This window comes from Entelurus aequoreus, linkage group LG21, assembly GCF_033978785.1.
Source record: "Entelurus aequoreus isolate RoL-2023_Sb linkage group LG21, RoL_Eaeq_v1.1, whole genome shotgun sequence".
Taxonomy (NCBI): domain Eukaryota; kingdom Metazoa; phylum Chordata; class Actinopteri; order Syngnathiformes; family Syngnathidae; genus Entelurus; species Entelurus aequoreus.
The window spans coordinates 11,121,052-11,130,477 of record NC_084751.1 but is presented as its reverse complement, the minus strand read 5'-3'; the positions used below and the strand labels follow the sequence as shown (position 1 = coordinate 11,130,477).

General features: G+C 39.4%; 1 protein-coding gene across 2 annotated transcripts in view; it reads left to right on the top strand.

The window, feature by feature from the left end:
• The first annotated feature begins 509 nt into the window (after nt 1–509).
• The window catches only part of snx24 (sorting nexin 24), a 13,330-nt gene continuing 4,413 nt past the window's right edge, over nt 510–9,426 (top strand). The window contains exons 1-3 of one of the 2 annotated variants that reach the window (XM_062030925.1): nt 517–765; nt 1,224–1,307; nt 9,140–9,244. In XM_062030925.1, coding sequence (XP_061886909.1) covers nt 664–765; nt 1,224–1,307; nt 9,140–9,244 — 291 coding nt within the window. In that variant the 5' untranslated portion in view covers nt 517–663. Of the gene's footprint in view, nt 766–1,223; nt 1,308–9,139; nt 9,245–9,426 lie in introns of both variants that reach the window. The other variant, XM_062030927.1, reaches the window with a different exon arrangement.

Sequence of the window (9,426 nt, the reverse complement as noted above, 5' to 3'; positions counted from 1 at the left end):
GCAAGGAATTAAACAGAGACAGGATTCAATTTAAAAAAATGTCAAATTCCATTTTTTTTTTAAGGCGGTCTGTCATAACGTTTTTAGCTTTCAATCATTATTGTGAGGGCTTGTATTAGTGTTCCTAAAAATAGATATACCGGCCCACAGACACTTTTTTTTTTTATCTAAATCTGCCCCCCCGAGTCAAATAATTGCCCAGGCCTGCTGCAACATCAAAAAAAAAAAAATCTTAAAAAAAATGTTGTATTCTTGCAAGCACGCTCTGAGTTACACCACCAGAGAGCGCTAGTGAGTGTTTATCCTGTGGGAAAATACATTGAAAGTTGGTCGTTTACTGACTTTACTCCCCACTCCGCACTTTTTTAACGTCATCGACAATCGAACTCCAATTGTCCTGACTTATGTTTTATGTTCGTCTGCCTTACAATATCGTGTTTATGTGAAAATAAACGACCAAGTACAATACCTGGATGTCCTTCACCCGGTTGTATCCAGGTTCGCGGTGCATTCTGGGATAAGTCCCCTAAAGTGAGATGTGCGCATGTGCCACATTATGTTCGGGGGAGCTGTGACGTCATGAAGTCTGCGAGGTGTCCTCTCGACGCCTGCGAATAAGTACACAAGTACGAACGAGCCTCCTCGCCGCCCGGCCATCATTATATGTGTTTCAATTTCACGCTTCATGTCACGACAATGCATGCTATCAGTGTGACTATTCCGTCTTTTCGCTCAGAGAACAACAACGTCGAGCGAGGATACACGGTGAGTTGTATGTTTGTGTGTCCTTCAGCCCCATTGAACGTTATCCCGTTTTCCCGCCGTCCCACCGCCACAGCCGTCTAATACCCCCCAATTATGTCCACTAGTGTCGTCATTTCACGTCAAATATGTCGCCTTGTATTGAACTGAATTACGTTGAATGTGTATGACATCACTCCCGGTCATTCCAAACAAGGCACGACGAGTTCGCCTACATATCCCAGAATGCACCGCGACACTGTTTACTCTTTACCCTTAAATACATGAGATGCTCTTCAGTGTGTTTACCTTCATTATATTCAGTGTTTGACACTGGATTTACAGTTTGTCTCAATGCAAGTGTGGTGGGGATGGAAAAGAGAGGAAGTTGTTGTCCATGTGTTTCCTCCTATAATCACTGACGCATCAACAATGTGGATCTTGACATGCATTTTTCCCCCCCACAATGGTTCCTCTTTTAGGTGTTTAGAGTGGACGTGCTGATGAGTGGAAGGCAACACAGCGTGGAGAAACGCTACAGTGAATTCTACACTTTGCATAAAATGGTGAGACGTGACATCGCCTAGTGGGTTTGGGGGTCGTTCTTTGATTTAGTCTGCTTGGAAATATTCATTTCACAAAACCACAAGTGTAAATAATACAAAACCCAAAACCAGTGAAGTTGTCACGTTGTGTAAATGGTAAATACAAACAGAATACAATGATTTGCAAACCCTTTTCAACTTATATTCAATTGAATAGACTGCAAAGACCAGGGGCCGTACTTATCAAGCTTCTTAGAGTGCCATTTTACACTTAAGTCCTGAGAATTTGCGAAATTTAGTCCTACTCTCAAACTTAAGAATAAAAGCTTTTTATCAACGTTCTTAAGTCTAAGAATCACTCCTACTCTCCACGATATTTAAGAGACCTTCAGAGGTGTCTTAAGTGGTTAGGAGTTGCCAGCAGGGGACGGCACTGAGGCGAGAGAGACGTGCGCCAACGTTCAGGGAACGGAACAATGTTTTTTTGTTTTTTTTTATGACGAGCAGCTGATCAAACGGTATCGTTTAGACAGAGCGGATATTATTTTTGTCACAGATTTAATACTTTTCGATTCCATGTTGATTTCTGCATGTGGCTGCAGTGGGCTAGTATATATAGAGCCACCCACACCAGTTTCAAATTAGTTGCCTAATTAATGAATTGGAAAGAAAATGTTATGACAGTAGCGTATGTGTGTGGCCGTGAGGTGAGTGACGTCAGTGAGTGTGTGGGCGAGAAGAGAGGGAGCGGTAGCGTGAGTGCCGGCGGGGACTAGTTTGTTTTGTATTATTTTGTAGTTTATTGTCAAAATATACACTCCCATTGTCCACTTAAATATTTCCAAGATATTTCTTTATTCTTAGACAACGGATTCCCTTCCGTGATTGGTCATTTCTATGGACACAGAAATTACGTCACCTAAAATTGCGTTTACGGCACATAGTAATGTCGTCATTCAGCTCTGAGTGTGACACTTAAGATTCAGTCCTACACTTCGCTGAAAGTGTGAGTAAGACGCTTGATAACTAACTTTTAAGTGCAGCTTTCAGCGAAGAATTTATTTACTCTTAAGTCAACTCTTAGCAGACTTCTTAGGAGTAATTCTAAGAAGCTTGATAAGTACGGCCCCAGATATTTAACGTTCCAACTGGTAAACTTTGTTATTTTTTACAAATACTAGCTCTTTTGGAATTTGATGCCTGCAACATGTTTCAAAAAAAGCTGGCACAAGTGGCAAAAAAAGACTGAGAAAGTTGAGGAATGCTCGTCAAACACTTATTTGGAACATCCCACAGGTGAACATGCTAATTGGGAACAGGTGGGTGCCGTGATTGGGTATGAAAGCAGCTTCCATGAAATGCTCAGTCATTCACAAACAAGGATGGGGCGAGGGTCACCACTTTGTCAACAAATGCCTGAGCAAATTGTCCAACAGTTTAAGAACAACATTTCTCAACCAGCTATTGCAAGGAATTTAGGGATTTCACCATCTACGGTCTGTAATATCATCAAAAGGTTCAGAAAATCTGGAGAAATCACTGGTTTGCACCCACCTTTTTTCTTTGGGAGGATCAGGAGTCATTCTTCATGTAAACGGGAATATATCAACAACCTAACAGTCGGCATTACAGTGAAAGCAAACATTGTACAGTAGGTGATGTTTGTTGAAGTCTGCAGTGAGTTGTAATAAGTGATGTCGAAGGTAAAAGCAAACGTTGTGATGGGTCTTGAGACGAGAAAAAGATGTAAATTGTACATGTTAATATGAATGTGTCTGTTACTAGGTTACATACTGTATATACTTACCGCACACTCATAACATGTAATATTTACGCATTTTTCTCATTTTAAGAAAACAACACCGTATTAATTTCACAAACGCACCACAACGTTCGCTTTTTCCTTAGACTTTGTGAAAGACAACAAACAATAAAACAATCACTTGCTGTCAGGTTCAAACACTGACGACATCTATTAAACAAGACAAGAAGCAAGGAATTAAACCGAGACCAAATTCAATTTAGCTCAATTGAGGGGAAACACGTAGACACTGTACCCTCGCACAGTGTCGTCCCACGCTCTGACGAAAGATTGTACGCCTCCTCTTTTATTTGGACTTTCCCTGTTTACATGGCATAGCTGTTTCTAAGGGAGTGGGGGTCGTAAACAGCCGTCGCCTTTGGTTACAAAACAGTTCAAAGAAAAGGTGCCTGGAAGGAGGTCAGGCCCTGCCTCCTCTCCAATTTGTAGATCTCGGGTCAAGACAAAATCTTCCTGTGGATTACAATACATCAAAGAAACCGACACCCTCATGTCGCTCCCCATCCTACACAGTGGAGTTTTACAAGCCTTCTGCTTGGTAGGATCAAAGACAGCTTTTATCCTCTCGCAGGGCGAGCTGAACTCAATGTAACACAAAGTTTTGTGTTAACTTCGATACAATTATTCGGACTCTCGCTGGAATGCTGACTGATGGGATGTTCATATTTTCCCATTGGTATTAAGAATTAATAATAATCCCCGCAAACTGTTTAAAAAAAAAAAAAGGTGAATGCAAAACAAGTGTTTTTTTGGTGTCTTTCTCTTGGTCTAAGTTGACCACCGTCTTGTTTTTTAGGCCACATTCTTCTACTATCCAGGTGAGATCTGAATCTAGAACAGTGATTGTCAAACTGTGGTACGTGTCCCACTAGTGATACACAGGCTCCATCTAGTGGGGGGGCTAAATAATCACTTGATTAAAGTACAGTGTTTTATTTGCCTATATTCAAACACAGTGTTACTGTTCAAACTGTGTGTAATGTTACAGTGGCCAAAAATATTGAATTTCCGCGTTAAATAAAACGTATGCCTTAAACCTCTAAAGGCCTAGTGGCCACATGCGTGGACAGCACCTTTTAGCTCTTATTTCCAAAATTGTGTACACTACTGAATTGGGGTCTTATGGCCGCTTATGTGGACACTTATACTGCCATCTGGTGGTGTCAGAAGAGTATAACATACAATGGAATTTGGGGGGAAAAAAGTGTAAAAATAAGAATTTGCATGTTACTAAACATGAAGTACACGTTTGTGTACTTATGGACTAAGTACATCATATCAAAAGATGATTCTTAGTTTTGATTCTAATTAGGGTCCAATAAGCCCAAATAGCAAAGAGAAATAAAAAAGCATGTAAACGAACAGCTTGGGCCTTAAGAGGTTAATGAATACTTAGGCCTACTATGCTACTGTATTTTAATGTTAGTCATTACGGTGGTACTTGGAGAGCCAAGTGTTTTCCTCAGGTGGTACTCGGTGAAAAAAGTTTGAGAACCACTGATCTAGAATGAACTTTCACCAACTCCCAGGCGATGCAGCAGCTCAGCATGTCAATATAGCAGCATAAGCTAGTTACTTCTATGTGATCAATGCGCTGTTAAAAGTAGGTCCTTAAAGGCCTACTGAAATGAATTTTTTTTATTTAAACGGGGATAGCAGATCTATTCTATGTGTCATACTTGATCATTTCGCGATATTGCCATATTTTTGCTGAAAGGATTTAGTATAGAACAACGACGATAAAGATTGCAACTTTTGGTATCTGATAAAAAAAAGGCTTGCACCTACCGGAAGTAGCGTGACGTAGTCAGTTGAACATATACGCAAAGTTCCCTATTGTTTACAATGATGGCCGCATGAAGTGAGAGAAATTCGGACCGAGAAAGCGACAATTTCCCCATTAATTTGAGCGAGGATGAAAGATTTGTGGATGAGTAAAGTGCAAGTGAAGGACTAGTGGGGAGTTGAAGCGATTCAGATAGGGAAGATGCTGTGAGAGCCGGTGGTGACCTGATATTCAGCTGGGAATGACTACAACAGTAAATAAACACAAGACATATATATACTCTATTAGCCACAACACAACCAGGCTTATATTTAATATGCCACAAATTAATCCTGCATAAAAACACCTGCGTGTTTGTTATGCTAGCTCCTAGCTCCTCTGCTAGCTCCTAGCTCCATAGAACACGCCAATACAATTCAAACACCTGATCAACACACACAATCACTCAGCCCAAAAGACCGTTTACCTAACCCAAGGTTCATAAAGCTTATATATTTTTAAAAAGTTACGTACGTGACGCGCACATACGGTCAAGTTATCGAATGTTTAGCAGCCAAGGCTGCATACTCACGGTACCTGATATTCAGCTGGGAATGACTACAACAGTAAATAAACACAAGACATATATATACTCTATTAGCCACAACACAACCAGGCTTATATTTAATATGCCACAAATTAATCCTGCATAATAACACCTGCGTGTTTGTTATGCTAGCTCCTAGCTCCTCTGCTAGCTCCTAGCTCCATAGAACACGCCAATACAATTAAAACACATGATCAACACACACAATCACTCAGCCCAAAAGACCGTTCACCTAACCCAAGGTTCATAAAGCTTATATATTTTAAAAAAGTTACGTACATACGCAAAAAAAAGCCAAAGCTGCATACTCACAGTAGCACGTCTGCGTCTTTGTCATCCAAATCAAAGTAATCCTGGTAAGAGTCTGTGTTGTCCCAGTTCCCTACAGGCGTCTGTGTATCCAAATCAAAAGTCCTCCTGGTTAGAGTCTCTGTTATCAGAGTTCTTCCATCTTGACTGCATCTTTCGGGAATGTAAACAAAGAAGCGCCGGCTGTGTACTGTTGTGGCTGACTACGTTCGAAAAATACGTCCATTTCGCACCGACAACTTTCTTCTTTGCTTGCTCAGCTTCCTTCTCCATAATGCAATGAACATGATTGAAACAGATTCACGAACACAGATGTCCAGAATACTGTGGAATTATGAAATGAAAACAGAGCTTTTTCGTATCGGCTTCAATGTGGAAGGCATACCCGTGTTCGCCGGTCTACGTCACACGCATACGTCATCCTCAGAGGCGTTTCGAACCGGAAGTTTAGCGGCAAATTTAAAATGTCACTTTATAAGTTAACCCGGCCGTATTGGCATGTGTTATAATGTTAAGATTTCATCATTGATATATAAACTATCAGACTGCGTGGTCGGTAGTAGTGGGTTTCAGTAGGCCTTTAATGTCAGGCTCAAACACTGATGACATTTATTAAACAAGACAAGAAGCAAAGAATCAAACAGAGACAGAATTCAATTTGGCTCAATTGAGGAGAAACGTGTCGACCTGTAACCTCTTACAGTGTCACCCACGCTCTGGCGAAAGATTGTACGCCACCTCTTTTTATTTGGACTTTCCCGGTTTACATAACAACAGCTGTTTCTAAAGGAATGGGGGGTATGTAAACAAACATTGTTTTTGTCACAAAAAAGAAAAAGATGCCTCGGGTTTGGGCTGGTCCTGGATCGAGCTTGGGCAAGTCTTGGATCACAATAGATAAACTCCTTCCCGTCCCCTCCCATCGTACACAATGGAATTTTCCAAGCCCTTGACTTGGTGGAACAAAGACCACCTCTTGTCTGTTCATTGGGAACTTCGAGAACGGAAAGTTTTTTGATAATTTACATACAATTTTTCTGACACTTAACATTAGCGCGTAGAATAATAATATCGCTAATACTTGCTAATGTTCAGGTCATGAAATGTAAATGAGGTTTTGTTGGCGCTTTTTGGATGTTTTGTCAGTTGGTCTTATGGGCACAAGAGAAGCAATGACATCATGACTTCCACTAGCTTCATTGTTAGCTGACTTTTATTTACAGTTATTTACAGGTTAGAATGCCTAAATAGTAGGGATGTCCGATAATGGCTTTTTGCTGATATCCGATATGCCGATATTGTCCAACTCTTTAATTACCGATACCGATATCAACCGATATATACAGTCGTGGAATTAACACATTATTATGCCTAATTTGGACAACCAGGTATGGTGAAGATAAGGTACTTTTTAAAAAAATGAATCAAATAAAATAAGATAAATAAATTAAAAACATTTTCTTGAATAAAAAAGAAAGTACAACAATATAAAAACAGTTACATAGAAACTAGTAATTAATGAAAATTAGTAAAATTAACTGTTAAAGGTTAGTACTATTAGTGGACCAGCAGCACGCACAATCATGTGTGCTTACGGACTGTATCCCTTGCAGACTGTATTGATATATATTGATATATAATGTAGGAACCAGAATATTAATAACAGAAAGAAACAACCCTTTTGTGTGAATGAGTGTAAATGGGGGAGGGAGGTTTTTTGGCTTGGTGCACTAATTGTAAGTGTATCTTGTGTTTTTTATGTGGATTTAATTTAAAAAAAAAAAATTTAATTTAAAAAAATGATACTGATAATAAAAAACCGATACCGATAATTTCCGATATTACATTTTAACGCATTTATCGGCCGATATCTCTACTAATTAGAAATTGTGAATGGGAAAAAAAAAAAGTGCAGTCCCCCTTTAAGACAAGGTTGTCAAACTAATTGTTATCACAATGAGGACTGCTTGTACCAGTATTGAATATACAGTACACCCAAAGTTTGGACACACCTTCTCCTCATTCAATGTGTTTTCTTTATTTTCATGACTATTTACATTGTAGATTGTCACATCAAAACTATGAATGAACACATGTGGAGTTATGTACTTAACAAAAAAAAGGTGAAATAACTGACAACATTGTTTTGTAACTGCTTCTTCCCTCAGGCCGTAAGACTCTTGAACGCATCATAATAATCCCCTCAATTCCCCCCTGGAATATAAAGACAATACAACATACATCCATAAACGTGGATGCATATGCAAAAGTGCAATATATTTATCTGTACAGTAATGTATTCATTTATATCTGCACCTTATTGCTCTTTTATCCTGCACCACCATGAGCTAATGCAGCGAAATGTCGTTCTTATCTGTACTGTGCAGTTCAAATTTGAATGACAATAAACAGGAAGTCTAAGTCTATATTCTAGTTCCTTCAAAATAGACCACTCTTGGCATTCTCTCGACGAGCTTCAAGAGGTAGTCACCTGAAATGGTTTTCATTTTGCAGGTGTGCTCGGAGCTCATGGAGAGAATGCCAAGAGTGTGCATATATTTTCAACTTTGACATTATCGGATGACGCGGCGAGCTATTTTAAGCATTTTATTGGTTGTAAAATAGGATTGCCATACTTAAATATCTGCTTGTCACCTTGACATGTGACTTCAAACCAAGTTATCAATCAACCTGTTAGTTAAACAATATCATAAACAAATTGTGTAACGGTGCTATTGTACATTTGTACACATGTACAGTACAGGCCTAAAGTTTGGACACGCCTTCTCCTCATTCCGTGTGTTTTCTTTATTGTCCTGACTATTTACATTGTAGATTGTCACTGAACAGCTTGCAGTCTGCTTTTTTTATTGTGTCAACATTAATTCTGCTAGAAAGTGCTCAGTGTTTGCAGCCTTTTGCGGGGCCTCGTGAAATGAAAAACTCGATCATAATTAAATCCAAACGCTTGCACTCGGCGCATGTTATGATAAGGATAATGATATAATTAGATCATTATAATGATATGATTATATAGTAATCATGATAATTGCCCTCCACTTAGTCTAGTTGACGTCTCAGCCAAAATAACTTTGTTCCCTTTTTTGGTATTTGGTATTCGACAACTTGGCTATTTTATATACTTTGTCTGCCTTACTGATTAAAAACAATATTTAGTACAATATCAAGCGGTTGTAATAATAAATACAAATAATTTACTTATAGGCACCATTCGGGAGTCTGGAGTCACCTTCCAGATACAAGCAGTACAGAGCAACATGACCCCTCTGAAAAGTCATTTTCATTGGCCTTGCTTCACGTTGAGTCTAACCCGGGTTCTTCTTTCCCAGCTGAAAAAGAGCATCAAGCCGCCTGAGATCCCTTCCAAACATATCAGAAACTGGGTTCCCAAAGTGCTGGAGCAGAGGAGACATGGTCTGGAGCTCTACCTGCAGGTACCCACCTGTGCTAAATACTGTAATCTAACATCTAATCACTCTTGGATGAATGGATGGGTAGGATACATTGTGGTCGTCTTTTTAAAAAAAACATTTTTTTATGAAATTTTGCCCGTCATCCACAATCCCTATGTGAGACTGATACATTTTCTGTTAAAAAAAAGCTAGTACGAGGCAGC